Here is a 22,712-nt window from a genome sequence, read left to right on the forward strand (position 1 = left end):
ATATCTGTGGTTTTGTAGCCCATATTGGGGCCTATAAACTACAGATTCCATACTTTACATCACAACTAATACAGTGTTTAAAAACATTTGATTGTACCACTGGACTGTACCAATATTTTGAAAGTAATAATAATAAAGTAATCATAATTAGTAAGCAAACATTAAAACTGTAGTATATACACATCTTAGACTGTATGAAATGCGTTTGAAAATGGCCCAGACTCCAGACAACTCTGAAGGCGACATGATTTGTATTTTCAAAAACCTAAAAAACTAAATAAAAACAACTGCAAACAAACGATGGCCCTTTAAATACATCGTCGAATCACACTAGGCTTCAACCATTGACGAAGTTCTAAGAAGTAATCCATCTGTAATCCAACATACTAAATAAGCTTAAAGTTGTTTTTTAACACGTATTTAAAGGCGAAAATCGGTTAATATGAGATATGAATTGGGGGCGGTGACAGAAAGTAACATTGTCCGAGGTTTGACGGATTGATGGAGGATTGTCCAATAGAATTGAAGCCGAGGGCTCCATCAACCAATCAAAAGTAAGATTCCGAGTCGGACCCCGCCCCTCATATAATTAAATCCACACCAGCGTGGTGGTGGAGGTGTTTGGAGTAAAGACAAGAACGCGGAGGGGAAAACTACTGTGGCCACCTCGCAACTTTTCGGGCCACAAAAACCCTCTACAGCCCGAAAAACCATAATGAAATATACTTCCAGGTTTGGTCAGGAGACGTAGAGGTTGACCTTAAAGTGACTTTTTGAAGCTGGAGCTGCTTCCTTGTTCGACAACGGGGTGAAATATCTCAACATCCTCACAAAGAAACTTTGCTTGCTAGGCTGCTAACTCGCACACAAGCCAGAAAAAAAGCATGATCACCGCCGAGGATCACTTTATCTCAGGCTGTTAGTAACATCTCATCTGTCGAGTTAAGTGCAGCTGGTGGATGTGTCAACCTGGAAATTATATTTAAATTACTTAAGGTCGACTTTTGTAACGGTTTTTTAGTTCTGGTCATCATCACCAGTGGAGGAAGGGTTGCAGCTGGTGATTTAGCCACCAGTATTTCCACAGAGCGCCCCCAATCTCCACCAGATATTCACTGCTTTTTTCAGCCACATAGTCCCAGATTTGTTTCTGGAAAGATGTTTGGTCCAAGTGGAGTGGGACAGATCCGGGGGGTTACTCTGGGTCCACAGCCCCTCAAGGCTACTATTCCCTATCAGCTGTCCAGCAAGCCGAGATCACACCGGAGAGATGGAAAGACAGGTATGAGCTCCACACCTGTCACACTGTGTGGATTAATAACTGATCCTCGGTCGATTAGTATACTCTTAATGTGACTTTAAAAAAATGCCTACATTGGGTAATGCAGCTTAATAAACACTTGGCTTTACACAAGCTAAAATAACTTCTAATTAGTAAAGACCTTGTGAACTAGTAATAATCAATTATTTCAACAAGGAAGTCACTGCAGCACTTATGTTATCTTTTAATACAAATGTCAAAATCAAGTTTTCAACTACTTATTCATTGTTACATGGCTGTATTGTATTGATTTATGCAAGTCAAACAGTGAGTATTAAAAACTACAACCCTATGGTTATGATCTGCCATGAATTCGTGTTTTTGTTGTCCATTTATCTGGTAAATACCTTGCTGTAAACATTGAATTCTCATAGTTTGAAATACAAAACAGAAGTTCCCTGATTTTTTTTTTCCCCACTAAAGTCAGATAAATGATACAGGAAATCTTAAAGTTTGAGGCTAGAACAAGCAAATGTTTGCTAGTTTTCCTAAAATAAATTACTTAAACGATTAACAAGTTATAAACAACTTAGCCATTAATGTCAAATCTTCTACTCAATTAAACATTATTCAACTTTATCATTTCAGCCCCAGGTGTTGTTAATGGTGACCTAAAGTGTGCTAACTTTAACCAAATGATACCTTTTTGGACACATTTAATATTTTGATATAGGTGTTGTTTAATATAAGTAATTTTTGTATCTGACACAAAAGTAAAACCACCGTTATAAAGCTTAGTATTGGAGAACAATGCTAAAACGTATTGAGCTTTCAACAGTCTGATGCAAACTCAAGCTACAGCAGAGTAATCTGTTGCTGCATGTCAAGTAAATGTTTTCTCTTTCCAACAGCTGGAAAGCCCAAATCGCACCAGCTGAGCTCTGGCATGAGGCGGACGATGTCTCTGGACGCCATCATCGGGCCGTACCTACAGGGACACTGGCCCAAAGAACCAGAGGGGCCGAGCAGCCCGACTCGCAAGGACAAGTCCACCCAGGTCTGCTCCTGCTGAAGAAAGTGCTGAAATGAGTGGAATGCATGACTTTACCACAGCTGTTTCCACATTAATAGTTTTGTTTTGAAGGTCGTTAACAACTTTTTATGGGGTTGAATCATGTTAAAGATTAGGTTGCAGATTTAGAGGAGAAACCAGTTGCTAGGAGTCAGAAAGAAGGAGGGTCCAGTGCTCGCGTAGCTATTGCAGAGCAAAAACCACAGCCATGAGAACTGTCCCTGAAGTCAGCTGATGAGGCCGTTTTGGCTGCACCCATCCTCTGTGCTGCTCTGTGTGCAGGCACTCGCCACGGCTGTTCTGTTGCCCACATCCTCCCCCCCCCCCCCCTCTTTGTTTTTCAGTTTCTCCATGCTCTTTCGCTTTTTGACAAGTGTGAATAAAGTCTGTGGGTGTGGATGATGTGATGTGGCTGCAGATCAGCCTTTGAGCATGAAGTGTGCAACTTTTGTCAAAACAAGTGTGAAGTCCTGAAATGTTGTGTGACTTAATCGTTATGATTTCCAGTCAGTGTGATTTTGTTATATGATCAGCAGCTTAGGCTAAAACTATGATATATATATATATATATATATATATTTCAGACACATGTGATCTTATTTGAAGAATATTAGTTCTTATAGTTGCCTTTTTCACTCCCTAGACCCCAGACTCATGGTCTGATAAATCCCAGAGCAGAAGAAGCAGCAGCAGCCACAAACGATCGGCATCGTGGGGCAGCGCTGAGCATCTACGAGAGGTGAATCTCGGCTTTACTGCATTACTCAACGTATGTTTGTATCAACCAGCTGAATGTCGAAGAGAGCACGCTCTGGAAAAAAAAAAAAGGCCTGACTCAATTACTTTACATTGAGCAACAGGAGACCAAATGATCTCATCTGCAAAGAGACTTCCCTTTTTTTGAGCTTCACTCCTCATCATATATTTGATCTGAGCCACCACATAATCAGATTATAGCCGCTAACATGCTTCTGAAGGGGACCCTTGTTATGAAACATGTGACATTTGTAATTGAGTGTTTGTGTGTACAAGCTGATTGACTGACAATAACCTGTGTTCGTTGCAGATCGCTAAACTAAAACAACAGCTGCAGCAGCGCAGCAAACCTGCCGTCTCTGGGGGGCACGACAAAGACCGCCAGTGTGGATACCCTCAGGGGAGCTGTAGCTTAGGAACTACTCAGGTACCTTAGCATCATCCCCACACACAAACACACCGCACCAATTACTCTGTGCTTGTGGGTACTCGCAGATATTCCTTCATCAGTGCAGCCTAGCATCACTGTTTACCTTCATCAACGTGAACTTGATGTGCAGTTCATCGCAGGAAGTGAATGAAATAAAATACTGAAGCAACAGGAAGACCACTACATCACACCGCTTCTGCTTTCAGAATGAGATGTGTAGTTCTGCTTTTCAGCACAGCTGGTCTGCTCAGTTCTGTGGCGCCTTCAGTCCACCGGGCCGAGGCGGTTTCACACCAAACTGTGGTGACGTTACAAACCAATGAGAACAGCTAGAAGCCTCATTAATACCTTTACCCCGTTATGTCCCTTTAACACATGTTGCTTTCATATTTAACTTAAGATTAATTGGCTTTTCTGAAACAATGATTTGCATAGTCGATTAACCGGCCGATTATTTTCTAGATTAGTCAGAAATAGTTTCAAATAAATTCCTTCCTAGTTCCTCAGAGTCCATAATGATGGTTAATGGTGTTGATTTTATATATTGCTTTCACATATACACAAAATATGTAATGTCTTTTTTAATAACTTGTTTTGTCAGTCCAAGATATTTATTTAAATATGATGTAAAGAGGACATTCCAATATTTGGGAGTGTGAAAATAGCACCTTTAATTTTTGCAGGAAACAATCCTTAAACCATTAATCAAATATCTTATTGGAATATTTTTTCTGTCTAATCGCCAGTTATCGCTGCATAAGAGTTTTTCAGAATTTGTAACAATGATGAATTTGTAACAATGATAAACTCTATTTATACAACATCTTTGTCTAGCTCAAAGTGCTTAAAAATTAGAGCAAATATGTGACACTGACTTGTTAACTGTATAAAAACACACGAGGTGTTCGATCCGTTATGTTTTCCCTCAAGAGTAATGAAGCCTAAATTCCATTTGCTTTGTTTGTGTCCTCAGACTCAGCCCATCCCCATCCCCCTGGCCCCCCTGTGTACTCTGGTCCCCCGGCTGCGCTGCAGTGTGGAGGGACTCAACCAGGAGCTGGAGGGCATGTTCATCTGCCAGCCAGCGCACCCTCAGCACAGGGTAACTGCCCCCTACCCTCCCTCAGCACACAAGATTCCTGCAAGATAGCATGTAATATAATGGAGGCTGACGTTATTTACATTGCTCATATTCTCAGCTCCTGGAGGTTCCAGACGGCCACCGGGCTCCGGTTCCTCCGCAGAGCTGCAGCAGTGGATCTCAGAGTGACCCCGCCACTACACCCTTGTCCTCATCTTCCTCCACATCCTCCTCACCCAGTTCCTCTCCCACAAATTTCTCCAATTCCCCACCGGACCCTGAAGATGCACCTCTGGATCGGCAACAAGGTTAGCCTCTTAGTGGTAGTTCACTGATCGCAAAAGTGTTACATGTGCAAAATGAGCTGACAGTTTGGTCCATAGTGGCATGTTTACTGTGCATTTGTTCCAACTATTAAGCTGGAGGTCTGAGTTAATCCTATGCCTTCAATCATCTACCTGGACGTTTCTGTTACATAGCTACATAGATTTTAATAAATTGGATTAGTAAGAAATTACCGGAAAGTAACTGCTGTGACACTTGCACTTCTCTCAAAACATGGCCTAAATTTAGGAAACCACTCGGACAGAACCTAAAATGAGAGAACCACTGTGCAGTCTCACAGGCATCAGCTAAACCTGTTCCCCCTGCAGACACTTGAATAGTAATGTCTGTGCACACTTCATTGTAGCCTTTTTCCAGATTGACACCATGGAATAAATAAAAAAAAAAAAGACATTTTAAACATGTTTGTGGGGCAAAGCATTTAACCGCTTTTAACACAGTTCATGTTGATGGTTCAGACTCTTTTACTATAAGGATTCAACCTGCATTTATCTTGTGAAACACTGACTGCAGCTACACCTCCTTACAAACCAACAGGTTGTTTTGGTGGTTTAGTCAGTGAACGATCTGAAACTACTTTGTATGTGCATAGTGCATACGTACACTATTGTATTATAGTTGAACCATTTAAGTAGTACATGGTTGAATTTGAAAAAGGTTGACTAATCACAGTGCACATTTCTTTAATTTTGTTTAATAATTAATTGAAGTGATGGAGTTATATCTAAGCCACAGATTTACTTTTATAACTCAGAACATGTGTTTTGGATTGTCTGCCCCATTAAATCCCAGGAACAAACTGTCTATGAAAGTTTAACGAATCATTGATATATTGTGGTTTTTTCTGCTGTCTTCAGGTCTGACAGACGGAGCAGAGATGTGTCTCCTGTCTCCGTTTTCCTCCCAGAACGAGGCCGACCTCTCGTCCTCCCCGGGGCCCAACAAGAGCTGCTGCTTCCAGAGGGAGCCGCCAGAGGGCTGCGAGAGGGTCAAAGTCTGGGAGGAAACCAGGTATGTTTGTTCCCCATCTCCACAAAATGGAGACATGGCGCCTACATTACCCACAATGCAAGTTGAAAGCCAACAGTTGGAGATTTGGGTGTGTTCTGTTAGTGGGCGGCAGTGAGCTACAGAGGTCTCTGCTCCAGAGCCCCGGTTGTTTCTGTTTTCAATTCAAACTATTCTTCACTCACACTCGAGGCAATTCATCACAGCTCCCTCTGGAGCCACAAACACTTTATACAAGCTCTCTACATGGCCTTTCAACAGACTTTGTTGCTTAAAATGGGCAGATTTTCCCTTTAGAGACTAGTTAATTTCCTATTTTAGACGTTTTTCCTTAACCTCTACCCAGAGAGGTAGCTAATAAATGGCTTTTTTTGCAATAAACTATTTAATTAATTCCAAATATTAAACATAAATTCAAACTGCATGGAAGCTTTCTGGTGTTTATACATTAGCCTTTTTTTTATTTTTTTTTACTGTATACTCGGTCTAGACGTGTCCACACATTTACATTTAGAACTATAACCAGCATGGTTAACCAAAGGCATGATAAGGGAACAAACTGTTTTCAAACTAATACAACTGTACCATTAATGACAAAAATACTTACTGTTTTTAAGTCTTGTTCTTACTCAACCTGTATATTGCGATGTGAAATTAGCTGCAGTGTAAACATTCAGCTCAAGCAAAAGTCCTGCATTTATATCCAAAATATGTACACTTGAAGTACTTATTATGCAGAATAGCCCATTTCAGAATGTTCTATACTATAATTATCATTGCAATAATGTTTACTGCCCTAATGTTGCATCTTTTAATGATGGAGCTCATGTTTATTACTTTATATACAACTGGGAAGATGAACCTATTTGTCCTACACATCAGAATGTATTTATTCATTCATTTATGATTTATTTAATCTGCAAAGCTGTCAGATAAATGCTACAGTTCTCGCTGCTGTTATAAATATGTGTCTTTCCCTTTTGTGAGTCTGTAACTTGTAATGTATTGAAGTCTTTGGTAAAAACCCTTAAATCATGAGGAGAGACTACTTTTTTAGTTAATTTGTAAGGGACCAGAATATTAACCATATCATTGATGGTTAAAATAACTGTTGTCTAACCAAATCCAATTACTACCACTAAATCTTAAAGGTGTTCGTTTCATTTTTTGGGTGGTGGCGGCTTAGTCCGTAGGGACTTGGCTACATAATGGCTGCTCCTAACACTAGGAGAGGACGCCCCCTATTTGCCCACCCTGGACTAACCGATGTCCTTGGTGACCAACACAGGGGGGCAAAGTGACTCTCTCATAAACCTGTAGTGAAGGAACACCGCCCTCTCTGCGGATCCTGTCGGGGGAAACACAATGCGGGGTCAGGGGCTCAGTCTGTCCTAACTAGACTTGTCCTGAGAACCTGGGGGTCTCCGGTTCTCGTCTATATGTACACTGGCACCTCTTAAAATGCATGTGTGCACCTATACACCTGTGCATTTGTACTGTGTGTGTAAAACAGAGTGAAGCCTACATATTCCTCCGGGTTATCAATAAAGGTTTATCTTCTTATCTTCAATTTCCTAAAGCCCCTCTCCTCTTGTCTTGTAGCTCTCCACGCCAACCCATGCCCGCCCTCCTCTCCTCCTGCCCGGACCCCAACAAGGTGAACTTCACCCCCTATGGGGGCTCCGCCTTCTGCCCCGTCAGCCTCCTGAGGCCGCTGCTCCCCTCCATGGACATGTTGTTCCGCAGCCTGGCCGTCTCCCCTGCAGGCTCCTGCTCCAGCCAGGGGACGGGTCAGGCTCTCCCAGACCCCCCCAGCACTTCCCCCGCTGTGGTGGGAGAGAGCTCTGGGGAGGGTCTCGCCTTCTGAGCAGCTGCAGATCTTTTTCTGCAGAAATGATAATGCGTAATGCAAATATTTGCTTTATTTTAGGAAAGGACCATTCCATATCTATACAGGTTTAAAATAATCTTATATTGAGAAAAAAATTATAATATTGAAAAAAAAAGATTCTATGCAATCCAATGGATTTGCTTTATGAGCTACTTGCTCTTTTTGGTGTCTGGGCATTGTGATATTTCTAAATTAAGGCATTTCTTCACTCCAAAGATATATTTTTGGCCAAACACACAAGTGTGAGAGATGGGGCAGACCTCTGTTGGATGACTGACCCCCTAACTTCACATGTTTTTATGTTTCCCCAAAGAAAGCCATGACACACACTTATATTATTATACTGGTTTTTAAACTGCAGTGCGTCATCTCTCCAGTCGAGTCAGAAACACCCTGCGCGGATAAGTTTGCTTGTTTTTAAGTATTCAAAGATTTATCTAGAATTCTTCTTGCCTAACGTTACCTTGCACCTGTTGCTGGTGTACAAAGCACGACAAATCAGTTGGGTACTTTTTTTATTTTCCTAAAAAGAAAAAAAAAAACAATGAAATCACATTTAGATTATTATAGACTGAAGGGAATTTTCCAGTTGTTGGACTTTGGTAGATTCAATACCTAAATGCTTCAGCTCATGCATTCCTGCTTTAAAAGATGTTTATTTTTGTTGTCATATTGTTTACGTGCGGAGAACAGTAACTTGTGCACAAGTTAATGGATGAAAAACCCTGTTATTCCTTGATGTTATAGATGTGTGCTGTTTATAGATATAAGGTTTCGCAGCCGAGTTGACTACCTAACCAGTTTTAGTGGTGTAGATTTGTCATCTGTAATTCTCTGAAGACGTTCTTCTTCTGCCAAGCTGACAAGTTGATGTTCAAATAGTTTTATTTCTGGTAGACATGTTTGCACAAATTGAAATGCTACTTTTGAGTCGCAATTCTTATTTTTATATTCACTTTTGTACTTTAAGAGTAGTAATGTGTATTTTCTACATCCTTTTCCAATTACCTGCAGCATAAGCTAAAAAAAAAAAACCCTCTTACTTTTAGTTTTGTTCTGTCAGTATAATTGAGGCAGGTGTTACATGGTATACTGTATCGGGTGGATTTTTATGCACTTCAGCAGAGGGTTTTTATGTGGAGACATTTGTTCCATACCTTAATCCTGACCGGAGTTTTGTTTGTGTGTGTGCACGTGGATTGAAAGTTAATAGTCTGATTGTTTGACTTCTAGTTTTAGTGTCCCGGTGAAATGCTGTTGGATTGAAACATTGTATGTTCCAAATAAGCCTCAATTTCAATGTTTTATGAAGCGGTGTGGATGCTGGGGATGTTCTGTTATCTCAGGTTCTGTGTTCTGTCCACATAAATATATAATTGATAACGTGTTGTCATTGTGATTTAACTGGTCTGAAGTCCTAACTCTTAATGCTGTGGTTCACCATGTCTGCAGGGAGGTGTTGCAGCTGCAGTCTGAACTAGCTTTGATTTGGGTCTACTGTAAACTACACATTTATATTTTTAATTAATTTCCTGTGGGGTCAATGTTCCAATACTGAAAGATCAGATAGATGTTAAAGGTTTAAAAAAAGAAAACTGAATTATTTTGGTCCCTCAAAATGTATATTTTAAAGTTTACAATTGTTTAAAAAAAAAAGGTAAACTTAAGTGGTGGGAAGTAAGTACTTTTACTCAAGTACTGTACTTGGGTACAATTTTGAGATACTTGTACTTGAGTATTTCCATTTTATGCTACTTTGTAGCCCTACTCCTACTTCTATTACAATTCAGAGGTAATTGGTGTACTTGTACTCCTACATTTATTTAATACTTTTAATTACTTTGCAGATTTTGATTAATTATGTGACACATAATCAACACTTTAGTTTTTTAAGACTTAAGTTACACCTGCAGCAAAATTCAGCTGCACCTTTACCAGCCTTGATAACACTTTATTGCATCAATAATTAAAATAAGAACATATCATTATTCTGAAATGGGCCAATGAGTACTTTTGCTTTTGGTACTTTAAGTATATTTTGATGTTAATACTTTTGTACTTTTACTTGAGTTACTAAATGCAGGACTTTTACTTGTACACAGTATTCCTACACTCTGGTACTTCTACATTTACTCAAGTACAATATCTGAGTACTTCTCCCACCTCTGGTAAACTTCCTACTGATGAAGATCATATGCTATGATTGAAAGCTACAAAAAAGCAACACAATTGTGTGGTGACTGTGGCAAAACTTTATCTTAAAATGTAAGGAATCAGAATGTGTGAGGTAGGTTTATACTCTGTTTCTTGACTATTATGTAATGAAGTAATTGGTCCCTTACAGCATGTCAAAAATACAGACGATGGGAGATTATGTTTTTTCTTTCCCCCGCCTGTTTCTGGTGTATAGGTTAAAGTTATATAAGGACAGGGGAGTTTTCTTTAAGAGCTGCAGTTGCTGTACCACACTTGATCCACATTATACAGCTGTTAGCGGTGCATTGTGGGACTGTCTGGCTGTGGAGGAGCTGCTCTGCTGTAGCGCGCGTTTCTCCTGATAGATATTCACTTCAGACTGCCAGAGGATTCACCGGCATGTTGGGGCTCATCGCCAAACAGCTCAAGAGCCACCCTGCTGTGAGTCCTAAACATGTTTATTATATTATTATTTATTTATTACATGAGATCGATAACGCAAGATCGAGCCGGTGACATTGAACAAGGTGTTGAGGACGAGATGATCGCGCATGCTTCCCAAAAATCGCACCTCATTAAGCCATCATTTTTATTTTTAAGTTATTGATATATTACCTGAGTTATACAACATTTTGGGTTTTTATCATACATTACCCGGCAAATTGTGATCTATGACTGCATGAATGTAAAATCTATCGTGGCAGATTTGAGGAGGAAATGGACGATAAAGGCAATAAAACACCAATAAAATAACTTTGTAATCGATTTTTTCCCCCCATCATGATTTTTATTTTTTATTAATCATATTGATCTTAATTTCTCATCACAACATTCCGTTTATTGGGCTATCCTCCTTTAAAGGCGTTGTACATGTTTAGAGCTGGAAACAAATCCCCATTAAAACAGGAGCTATCGTTTTAATTGACTTGTTAAAAGTACCACATCTCTTTTCCCTATATGGTATATCGGTCTGGGTCGATGTACGCATGTGCACAGCCATGTATGCAGTTCTGTACGGCACGTACAGAGTGCAGTGTGACCCCCTGGCCTGATGCCAGTGCAATGCATGTCTGATTATCCAAGGGCACCCGGTTCGCTTTACGGCAGAGTCCATATTAATAATCCACAGGGTGCCACCGTAATTGTCCTTTAAACAGTGTTAGATTTCCACTTCACTGTGTAAATGCTATTTTATTGTCACTGAGAAGGCAAGGATGGGAGGGGATTATACATAGGCCTATATAGAAAGTGAAATCTTATGTTAGTGACATGCAATGCAAACAACCAGCCTATGAGATTATTCTATTATACTGTACTCGTAAACTGTACTCTCACTTTTTATCTTTCCTTATGAAACCGAATATGAGTATGATTAACAGAATATCGTTATTTCTTGTTGTGAGGGTTTTTTCACAAATTATGTTATAAATAGTATGTGTGTGATTACATTTTCTTGTCCTTGCCCCACAGCTCATCCCCCTCTTCATCTTCATCGGTGGCGGGGCGATCATGAGCATTACGTACCTGAGTCGGCTGGCTCTGAGAAACCCTGATGTCTCGTAAGTCTCTATCACGCCTAATAAATGACACAACTACAGACATAGTGTTTTCTTAAGGATTTAGTTAGCCTTTTATGTGTGTGTTTTCAATAAAATCTCTGATGATGTCATGTTAAAGAGTTTTTATATTGTTTTGTTCTCAGATGGGATCGCAAGAACAACCCCGAGCCCTGGAACAACATGAAGCCTGATCAGCAGTACAAAGTATACACCTTTATTTACATTTTGCATAAATTACTAAGGGCTGCTTGGTTAGATTTAATCCATAGTCCATATCGTTTCTGTTATCTTGCCTCCAAATCCATATTGCCGCCCTCACACTTTTGTTTTTTATTTGCAGCTCTACGCAGTTAACATGGACTACTCCAAGCTGAAGAAGGAAGGGCCTGATTTCTAAATCTTCACTTGCCCGTCTGACATTATCGTCAGTGTTAAAAGCTGTTGCACTTTTTGCCAAATCCAAAAACAAACCCATGACACAGAATGAAGGTTGAATCATTTGAACTCATTCAGTCATTTTCAGTGTGAAGGGGGAAAGGGATCATACTCTTATCAATTACTATATGAATAAAACAGGCAACCACCTGTTATACTAATTGATGAATTTATTTTTGATGTTGTGTTGATAATTAAAACTATTTAAATATCTCTTGCATGTGCATTTCTTTGACAATAGGCACACTATAGTTACATCCTCAGGGTTTCATAAGGAGATGATTATATTTGCATTACTAATTCAGGGGAAATCCAGTCATTTCCTGTCATGTATTGTGGTTTTTTAGTCTGCTGAGAATACATCCATGATGGACAGCAGTGGTTGAAAACTGCAGCTGCTTTGATTTCATGAGGTTACTGTCGTCCATGTCAGTGACACTACAGCAAGTCAGATGTGGAGACCACCACTGAGTCTGTTTTTGATTAACCCTCAGTTTATTTTTCTTGTTTGCTACATTAGGAAATGTTTACATTTCCCACTCAGATGTATCTTTTTCTAAAAATAGCATTGAAGTCATTTTGTTTTCCAAATGTTAAAGGTAGGATAGGTCATTCACTTCAGAAACACTTTTTGCTATATTCCATGGAATGCTCTTAACATCCCGATAGCAATGAATAAATTAAATGCTTTGACAATAAATATATACAAATATTTCATCTGTGGAAGCCGTGGCGCTGTCAAAAGCAAGTCCAATTATCTGCCCCGGCCCGCGGCCGATAATTGGATGGCCTACCTGCCTGTCAGCCTTCCATCTCGTGCCCTCATTCGTTCATGTGTGTTGGAGGAGGGGCTCTGTAAGGAAGTCTGAAGGAAGGGCAGATTTTTTTCGGTTGTGTACTTTCAAATTCTAGCTTACTCGAGCTGGTTTCTCCATTCTTACCTACCCTACCTTTAACACTCCGATACGACTTGTTAACTGTGGACATACTGACAAAGACCAAAACATAAGCAGAACCAGACCTGCACATTTCTTGTTCACCAATAATCAAATATTAATTACTCTAATTTAAGCAATTCACTCTCCTTAAAGTTACTAACATTTAAGCTTCTAAAAACACAGTGCCACAGTTTTGGCTTTTTTTCATCATTTCCAGTAAGAGCTGATCATCTTCCTGTTTCTATCACCATTAGCTGTTATTTCTTTTTCCAGCCAGCAGAGTGTGCTGTTACAGTAACACATTGAAATATAGTATTTTTTAGTATTCATTTTATTTAGCAGCAGAAATATAAACAGAACAGGACAAGAAAGTAACATACTAAGATTGAGGACAGAATTAATTAACCCAATGTTTGGAATGATGCTACACCACCATATTGTCAAAATCCACTTTATTGTCAATCTCCTGTGTGTGTGATACAGACAGGGAGATCGAAATGCTGTTGCTTACAATCCCGAGTAAAATGTTAAATATATAAAAAATATATGTAGCTATATATACATACATATACACCTGTACACCCACTTTGTATTTATCCGAAAAATCCACAAGAGATCTTATTAAAAAAACTGTTTTTCTCACATAACTTTTTCAAATGTTCCCCTTTTCCTATAAAAGTATTTCCATTAGTAATAATGTTTTTATTGTTTTGAAAATGTAGTTTTCTTATTTATCCACTAATCAGCGGTAATGCAACGTCTGGATGGCAACCATGTATGCACGAACGATTCACCAGCTGTAACTGTGACCAAAAGATGTCAAGTCGGCTGAGAGCAAAGTGAAGCAAGCCGAAAATGGACATTGTGGGTTTGTTGTTAATGGAGACAGCAGTTTAGAGGCCCTTGTTCTTCCATCAAAGTCATCCACTGCTAGGAACACAGTGCATACAGACAATGCTGCTGATGAGTGACCATCCTCTGGAGACTTTTGCCCCATGTGTCAGATGCCTTTTTCCATTTTGGTGGTACAGACTCAAAGATGGCATGTTGCTGAATGTCTTGACACCTCCAGAGACACATGCAAAGGTACAGATATCCATATATCATATACTTTATCAAATAAAAAATATGACCACCAGCAGCTTCCTCATCAGAAACCATTGATCAAATAACTACGTCCATATCTATTCTTATTTGACACACCTTTCCTCCTGCATTCAGGGGAACACATGTAGTTGTCAATTGTAGGCGGGGGGAAAATATATATATTATTCAACACACCTGTTTTTAAATGTAACTATTGCAGCCGGGAATAACCTCAAAACAACTGATAACTGGCAGCCTGGTGCAGTTACATGACTTATTTGAACGCTTACAATGGCAGTAGGTCACATAAACACATGATAAACTGTAGGAACAAAGAAGCTGGGCTGCTATGAGGGCAGCAGGATCTAATAAGCAGGTGTGTGATGCAGGTCAGGTGGAGGGCAGGAAGGGAAAGGCAGAGGAATTAATTGGAAACAGGTGTGTAGATGGAAATTGGCAATTAAGGGTCTGTGGTATGAAGTACAGCTGAGGAGTAGAGACAAAGGAACAAACTGGTGACAACTCAGGAGATAGTTTTATTGAGTTTAGATTCACCTAACGAAATGATGTACATTGACAATAAATATTGCACCATATCCATTGAAATTCCCCTACACTTTGGCATATGTGATGTATCTTTGTGTCTCTTTCAGCCACTTTATTTACTGGACATGACTAAAGTTTCGATTTTGAGAACATTATTTAGTTTCAGATACATCCCGGTTAATGCACATATTTTGTTCACCCCTAGTTTGTAAAATAGGGCTTTTGTTCAACATGTCAAGTCTCAAAACCTGGACTACATAAATAGTGTTTTTTTTTTTTAGAAAGCTCCCTTGAGACACAGCTGAATTGATGCGATGAGTAAACTGATAAAATCAGGCACTTTTTGAGTATAAGTATTGTCAAAATGTTTTATCAGAATTTGCATGTGCTGTTGCTTTTGAATGACCATTTAGTAGGCTACTCTGTTGATAAGTCTGTCTACATTTTTTCTTTTCACACAGAATGTCCAGATGACCTCCAGTGCTGCTCCACCATTCCTAACCATTATAAGAAATGTAACCACACCGTCCTGGCTATCAGTAGAGCAGAAGTCAAATCATTTACAAAAGTTATTATCAAGCAACAATGGCAAAAGTTATGGGACAGTATACACTAAAGGAAGACATTTAGATACAAAGGGAAGTAGGAATGGAAAGCACTTGGGGGAGTAATAGAAGAGGGCAGAACATTATCAGCAGGATAAAATTGGGTCACTGGATTAAAAATCATCACTACATTTGATTGGAAAACATCCAACTGGCCACTGTGATGGTTGCCAACAATCAGAGACAATACATCATGTATTCTTTAGCTGCCCGGAATATAACAGACAAAGACTCATTCTGCAAACTGCAATGGAACAACATAACATTAAGGACATGGATTTCAAGTCAATATTTGCAAGTAAGTAACTCAAGAAATGAAGTTAACAAACTGATCTTCAAGTTTCTCAAAAACACTGGTCTGAGGACAAAGATTTAACATGAAGATTCAATAAATCAACAGTAGATGGCGATAATGCTCCAAGTGGTTGCGACTCGCCATTAAAGCAAAGAAGAAGAAGAAGAAGAAGAAGAACTACGCTTTAGATGTAAAAGAAGAAGAAACTCGTCTTCTCTTCTCGCGATATTTCACTTAAAAATAACGCGGGACAGTTTGAGGAGTAAATCCGTTGTAACAACAACCATGGCTGTAAGAAACAACATTAGACAGTCAACACATGTTTAATTAGACAAGCTGTGTGTTAATTGAGGCGGTATTTAGCTCAACGCCGTTTGTTAGACTGGTTTTATTTATATAGAGCCGCAGCTTAACAAGGTTTATTCTACTGTTTACCGTTGACAACGTTCGTTAGCTAAACTGAGCTAACCAGCTGACCGTCTGGGAGTAAAACAAAAATAACCGGCTCTGTTTCTAAATGGATCCGACGGAGGACCTTTCTTCCCGGGTCCTGCTGACCCATATTCTCAGCACCGAGACACCAAGGACCCCCATCACCCGCAGGTACTTCACCTTAACCATAACTACAGTTGTCTTGGAAATAACTAGCGAAGTCTGTTGTTATTATTGTTACAAGCTTTGAATATGAACGCTAGCTCTGATAAATGCTAACGTTATTCCTCCCATAACTAGCTTAGATAAGATAAGGTGGTTTTCGTAACACCAGCATGTTAAAACAAGGAAGCCTCAATTATTTAATACACTGTATAGAAATAATTATAATAACCACAATAATATTATCCGATCTATCCAAAGATGCACATGGTTTCCTCTGTAGATCAGCATGGATTTACTATTTTGTTATCAAAGTTGTGCTTGTTTTCAATTCAAACCTGATTTATTTTTATTTTACAGGGAATCATTTACATTATATACAAAGTATTGTTTTACCCCTTTTCAGTTTTTGAAACATATATAAACAATTTAACACCCAAGTATGCTTTTTCTACAATGTCATTCAAATCACCTTCATGATTTCAAGTGTTTATTGTAAAGATAATGTTTCTTTTTTAATCATACTTAAATTAAGGATTTTAAAACTATAATAATATTGATCTTTCTTGTCTTAAGTGCCTCTCAACAACTGAGTACCAGCGCGACCAAGAGCAGCCCTCGACTGAGAAACAAATATGCTGTTCCCCAAACCCCAAAGGCCATCCTAAAACTCAGCCAGATACACAAACTACGGGAGGTGAGGAAGGCTTGCAGAGCTTGTGCTGATCATGGACATGCTGTGGATTTTCTTAAGGTTGACTTATTGACCTTCTTTCCAGAGTATATCCAGGCAACCCCTGAATGCCACGAATGCCACGAGAGGGCGGACTCGCTCAGTCTCATCCAGATTGAGTAACATGCATGCAGCAAACTCAATGGTGTTGGAGGATGGAGAGACACCGAGGCACCTACTCATGAACATCCTGCAGACAGGTATGTGCATGGCATGGTTTTATTCACACCTAATGTTGCAGCTGATTGCGGCCCTTTTTTTAATCGTCTAATCTTTCATGTGATTCAGAGCCTGTGATGACGCCTTTGACTCATGGGAGGGCCGCGTCAGAAGGGCGACAGCCATCTTCAGCCAACTTGAGTAAGCGTTGCAGGTGAGTTGTGTTATGGAAATTGCACATTGCTGACATTTGGGATGACCAGGATGATTACTTCAAATGTTTTACTTTTTCAGTCCAAAGCTGATAAAAACATCCACCCTGATCTTCTCTCTCTTCAGCAACATTGACAATTTGTATGCTAGCACCGGCTGACATTTGTTGTGTTGTGTGTAACAGGTTAATATTTGCTTCACTTTCAGTATTGAGCTGTCAGGGTTGGATTTGCCTGATTTAACTATTGGTGCAGCGAGTACCCAAAAAAGACTGTTCAGGAAGAGACATCTGACCTTTGATATATCGGCTTTTGAAAAACGTCTTAATGCTGGAGAAGGTAATGTTCAAGCTACAACAGAATAGTGGTGTAAAGTAAGATCCTAAGCTTGTTGTTGAATTGACAGATTTCCAATAGGGTTGGATTTAACTAAGTATTCTCCTGCTACAAGAATTAGATGATGATGTAAAAACATATGAACTATGAGAACACTTATGTATTTTATTAATGTCTTGGTTTTATGATGAATGCTTGTGCTTACAGATCTTGTGGATGAAAATGAAGAATCAGAACAATCATCTCTTACTTTGTCAAGGTAAATTAAATAACAAACTTCAAAGTTGTGTCGTTTTTTTATGCATATAAAAAGTTACATTGCTTTTTAAAATATTAACGAGTGAATATATAACTATGCGGTCTCTCCATTCTGTTTTGCAGTCCCACTCTAAAAACCCCCTTTGTGGAAGTTCGGACTGAGAAAAGAGGCCTGCAGAGAAGAGCTTTACAACGCCGTAGAATCTCAGAGACAGGATTTGACGCTGCTGTAGATGGATGGTCGATGGAAGGTGATTACAATGGGGAAAAAACACCCTTGTAACTACTCAAAAATGCACCATTTAGGCTTTATAGTGTCAATAACAATGAAAGAACCCACTAGTTTTACCCCGAGTATATTTTTATTCTAATATGTCTCAAAATGTGTCATACATTTTGAGACATATATATTATTTTACAGAAAAATTAAATGGACTAAAGTTTGAACACAAGGCCAATTCACATCTAAATTTGGCGCTCTCAAGAATATTTCGACCAGGTATACAGTATGAAATGTACATTTAGAACTAAAGCCCAGTTGCATTCGCAAGCAGGAGGAAGGGAGCCGATAGCTGTTTTACGAAGGGAGGCTCAATTAGTGGCGTATCAATAACAATATTGTAGGTTATTTGCAACTACTGTCGCTAGGGATGCTACTGATACTTAATTTGTCGTTTTCCCTCTCTTCTTGTCACCCAGGAGAGACGGGCAGGGGGCAGACGGCGCAGAGTCTCAGTAAGACCACCTCCTCTGAGGGCTTCACTCTTGGCCTCAGCAAACTCAGTGACTCTGACATCACGTCCGAGATCATCCACCGTCACACGGCTCTCTGCGCCCAGCCCGGCGCCATGACCGACAACTTATCAATAGTCGCAACTCGGGACAAACCGACGGTGAGGGTGGAGGAGGAGGATCAGATGGAGGTGGAGCAGATGGAGGTGGAGCTGGGGAAAGATAAGTCAGTGTATGCATTCCCAACTGAGGGGGGGGGCCGAACCTCAAAATGGAAGTTTGACTGCATCTAAATCTCAAACGGAGGAAGAGAAGCACACAGGTGATGATCAAATGAAAGATAATGCAACTGTGGCTGAGGAAGAGACAGGTGTAGCTGAATCCCTGGATACTGTTAGGGAGGATGCAGCAAATACGGAGGAAGAAGAGAACAATGTAGAAGCTCCAACAGAGCTGGAAGGTGAAGCTGATTCTCAAAATGAGGAGAATGCTGCAGTCAGGTCTCCGTCTGAGGAAGAGGAGGCTGCAGCAGAGTCTCAAACTGAAGAAGAACAAGATGGAGTTGATTCCCAGGTTGAAGAGGATGTTGTACCAGACACTCAAACTGAAGAACAAGATGGAGTTGATTCCCAGGTTGAAGAGGATGTTGTACCAGACACTCAAACTGAAGAACAAGATGGAGTTGATTCCGAGCCTGAAGGGGTTGCAGAGGCCGTGTCTCAGTCTGAGGAAGAGGATGTTGCACCAGACTCTCAAGAAGCTGCAGTTGATATTGAACCTGAAGAGGATTCAGCAAAGTCTCAGTCTGAGGAAGAGGAGGAGACTGCAGATGATCAAAGTGAACAAGAGGTTCCTGCAGAGGAAGTGGAGGACGATTTGGCTGATTCTCAACCTGAAGACAAGCATGATGGGAAGCCGGAGGGGGAAGATGCCGAGCAGCCGTCGGAACAGGAAGAGCGAGACCTGGAGCACACCAGCAGAAGGGCTCCTCGCTCTGAGGGTCCCCTCGTCGTGCCCGTCACTGAGGCAGCGGGAGACTTGGACGACGCCACAGAGGAAGGTGAGGACATCCAAATATGTAATCTCTTTTGACATGCTTTCTACATGAGAAGCAGCAAGTCAGCACATTTAAAACATACTCAAGCAAACCCATCCTGCAAAAGCTGACTGAGCTGCATCCAAACCCCAATAGATTCCTCTTATTATAATTTTTGTATTTCTTTATAACTACTTAATTATTAATACATTTTTCAAATTATGTCACATTACTTATCTTTGTCCTTTTTATGTTTAAAAATCAATAATTTATTTCTGCTTTTGTATTTTTTAAGTATGTCTAAATGGTCAAACATGTGTTGGGACAAATGGGGAAATAAAAGGGGGAAAAGGTTAAATAAAATACAGCCGTTTTCATCTCAGGACTGCATGTCAGAGTATTTTAAAGTTCAATGTTTAACAGCTTTGTTTGCATTCAGGATGGTCTGATGGTAAGTCTAAAGCACCAAGCAGCCTGCACATGGAAAGCCCTAAAACACACGCTTCCTACACGGACGCCGACCCTGGCGCTGATAACGAAAACTCCTTTCATCTTCTGGAGCTGGCGAATGATACCAAAGACGGGCTCCTGAATGACAAATCACCTGAAGAAGCTGCTGAGGAGGAAGAGGAAGAGGAAGAAGAAGAAGAAGAAGAGAAGAGGAAGAAGAAGAGGAGGAGGACAGTGATGGTTAGTCTTTGTTAGTGTTTCATTTATTGAAAGTCAATTGTGAATAGAGGTAAAATGTGTTTTTTGTTTTCCAAAATCTTCAGCGATCCCAAGCAAGACCCCAGCTTTTGTCAGACAGAAAATGAACTTTTTTCAGCCCAAACCTCAGAATATTCAAGCAAGGTAAGTTGCATTTTATGCTACAATCTAATTTTTTTCATAGCATATAGAATGTCAGTTGTATAGTTTAAACGGAATTAAAGTTATTGTATGTATATCATCTACTATGTTACTGACTTTATATTTATGTATTATGTCAGCAGTAGGACAGGGGAAGCTATTCCTGTTCCTAAACCAAAGCCAGTGAGAAAGAAGGAGAAAGGGCCGGCTAAAAAGCAGACTGAACTTCCTAAGCGCTACCTGATGGACGTGTTCAAACACTTTGCCAAAACAAAAGTCTCTCCAGATGTGTACCCTGTCCTAAGAGATATGTAAGTAATATAACGTTGCCTTTAAGTCAATAATATTGCACTGTAATGTGTTTAGGACACCATGGATTTCTACCATTTACAGTACACACTAGCTTCATTTTATTTCATGTTTTTACCAGAATGGATAAATACTTCGACCGACTGGCGGAGGACTTGGAGACATATGCTCTTCATGCAAAGAGAAAAACCATAGAGGTTGAAGATGCTGTACTTCTGTTGAGAAGGTAAGTGTGATTTGTGCTTATCTGTGCCAGGACAACACTAATGACTTGGGGATCAGTCGTTTTGAAAGATAAAAACAAATATATTTGTGTTATGGTCACCAGCAGTGAATGTTTGCCATGTCTTGAAGAAGATTCAACTTTATTGTCATTACATAGTACAGGTACTAGTAACAAAACGGTTCCTCTGCATTTGACCCATCCTAGTGTTAGGAGCAGTGGGCTGCCATTATGAACGGCGCCCGGGGAGCAGTGTAGGGAACGGTGCCTTGCTCAGGGACACCTCGGTAGCACTTGGTCTTGCCGGGACTTGAACTGGTGACCTTCCAGTTGCCAAGCCAAGTCCCTGTGGACTTGGCTTGGCACCGCCTCTTGATTGCCACCACCGCCTCTTGATTGCCACCACCGCCTCTTGATTGCCACCACCGCCTCTTGATTGCCACCACCGCCTCTTGATCGCCACCACCGCCTCTTGATCGCCACCACCGCCTCTTGATCGCCACCACCGCCTCTTGATCTTTGAAATAACATAATTGCTGGTTAACTGTGGGGTTTTCAGCAAGCATCAGTTTAATGTAACATTTAGTAACATGGGTTATTAATTTTAAGGCATTTCTTTCTTCAAATGGGACCTTTTGTTCCATTGCACAATCCTCAAAACTTCATTATGGGATTTTTTTGCCCATTTGTTTGCAATTTAAGTACAAATTAAACATATTATACCCTAATGGTGTGTTTTTGGCAAACATGAACACAGTTATTTAACCCTTGTTTTTTGCAAAAAGCTTTAATAAAAGAGTTCAATTCGTAACAGACCTGAGACATCAGTCCACAAAAGGGTCAATCGTCAAATGAAAGGCCTTTTCAGATAACAATAATTCATGATGGCCGACAGTTGAAACCAAAACAAAATGGTGACAAGTACACAGCAAAAAGTAATTAATACAATGCTTTCAGAATGATTTTGGACAACTATTATGTAGAAATTAATATTGTAGCAAAAGATATAATAAAAAAACACTGGATAATACCGACCTCTAGATGGCAGACTCGGACTCCACGTTTAGTCTGAAGTAACAGACACGAGACGGTGTGGTGCCCCCACAAATAAAATCAAATTCTGTGGGAAACACTGAACAGTATACCTAAACAATTTCTGACACTTTAGTCATTATACTTAGATTTAACTGAACCATTTTTTTGTTTTTCAGGCAGGGACACGTGACTGACACGGTCCCAGTGGAAGTGCTGATTGAAAAATATCTTCGTATGGAACAGCGCAAACTCCTCATCCCCATAGCAACCAGCGGAAATGTTGTTATTCCTAAAAAGCGTTTATGAATGTGTTCTATACTTCTAGATTTTATTTTGTACTTTTACATGCCTTTGATTTGGACATTCTCCATGTAATGTTGTCAATCAGAATATTAAAATGTCTGTAAATATGTGTTGACAAGAATTTTTGTTGTGTACTCTTTTCTTTGGAAGCATTGGCTTGTTGACAAAAGTTTATTTTCTGTCTTTGTTGACCCTTGTGAATAAATAAATTCAGTGAATCACACGTTTTATCTTTATGAAAACCAGTAATGATGCACGTGGAGCCCATGTGAGGTGTTGTGATAGCATTTAAAATTGTGCATTTACAGAATCATCAGGCTTTGGATAAAAGGGTTTTGTAGTTCGGCTTGTTTGGGAATATATTGGAAAAGAAGGCACCATTTTTTTTCAGAGGGATTTCTTATCCCTGGCAGGTCATACTGTCCTGTG

The 22,712-nt window shown here is 39.9% G+C and overlaps 3 protein-coding genes and 1 non-coding gene across 4 annotated transcripts; all 4 read left to right on the forward strand.

The window, feature by feature from the left end:
• Window positions 1–617: 617 nt before the first annotated feature.
• Window positions 618–9,227, forward strand: LOC117473917 (protein FAM117A-like). Its single transcript, XM_034119884.1, has 8 exons — window positions 618–1,282; window positions 2,173–2,318; window positions 2,977–3,072; window positions 3,400–3,516; window positions 4,493–4,621; window positions 4,719–4,908; window positions 5,803–5,956; window positions 7,556–9,227. The coding sequence occupies exons 1-8, from the start codon at window positions 1,159–1,161 to the stop codon at window positions 7,818–7,820; spliced, it is 1,221 nt and encodes a 406-aa protein (XP_033975775.1). The 5' UTR covers window positions 618–1,158; the 3' UTR covers window positions 7,821–9,227.
• Window positions 7,199–7,319, forward strand: LOC117474153. Its single transcript, XR_004555093.1, has one exon. It is a non-coding gene; the product is annotated as a small nucleolar RNA SNORA26 (small nucleolar RNA).
• An 829-nt stretch (window positions 9,228–10,056) lies between the features above and the next one.
• On the forward strand, window positions 10,057–12,247 carry LOC117473896 (cytochrome c oxidase subunit NDUFA4-like). The gene is made up of 4 exons (XM_034119849.1): window positions 10,057–10,481; window positions 11,511–11,599; window positions 11,743–11,803; window positions 11,940–12,247. The coding sequence occupies exons 1-4, from the start codon at window positions 10,440–10,442 to the stop codon at window positions 11,994–11,996; spliced, it is 249 nt and encodes an 82-aa protein (XP_033975740.1). The 5' UTR covers window positions 10,057–10,439; the 3' UTR covers window positions 11,997–12,247.
• Window positions 12,248–15,765: 3,518 nt separating this feature from the next.
• On the forward strand, window positions 15,766–22,501 carry cenpt (centromere protein T). The gene is made up of 15 exons (XM_034118996.1): window positions 15,766–16,107; window positions 16,675–16,795; window positions 16,878–17,031; window positions 17,120–17,204; window positions 17,411–17,541; window positions 17,746–17,797; window positions 17,920–18,047; window positions 18,496–18,813; window positions 18,851–18,988; window positions 19,124–19,588; window positions 20,004–20,264; window positions 20,338–20,416; window positions 20,554–20,724; window positions 20,844–20,948; window positions 22,157–22,501. The coding sequence occupies exons 1-15, from the start codon at window positions 16,022–16,024 to the stop codon at window positions 22,284–22,286; spliced, it is 2,424 nt and encodes an 807-aa protein (XP_033974887.1). The 5' UTR covers window positions 15,766–16,021; the 3' UTR covers window positions 22,287–22,501.
• The last annotated feature ends 211 nt before the right edge of the window (window positions 22,502–22,712 follow it).

This window comes from Trematomus bernacchii, unplaced genomic scaffold (genome assembly GCF_902827165.1).
Source record: "Trematomus bernacchii unplaced genomic scaffold, fTreBer1.1, whole genome shotgun sequence".
NCBI classification, from domain to species: Eukaryota; Metazoa; Chordata; class Actinopteri; order Perciformes; family Nototheniidae; genus Trematomus; species Trematomus bernacchii.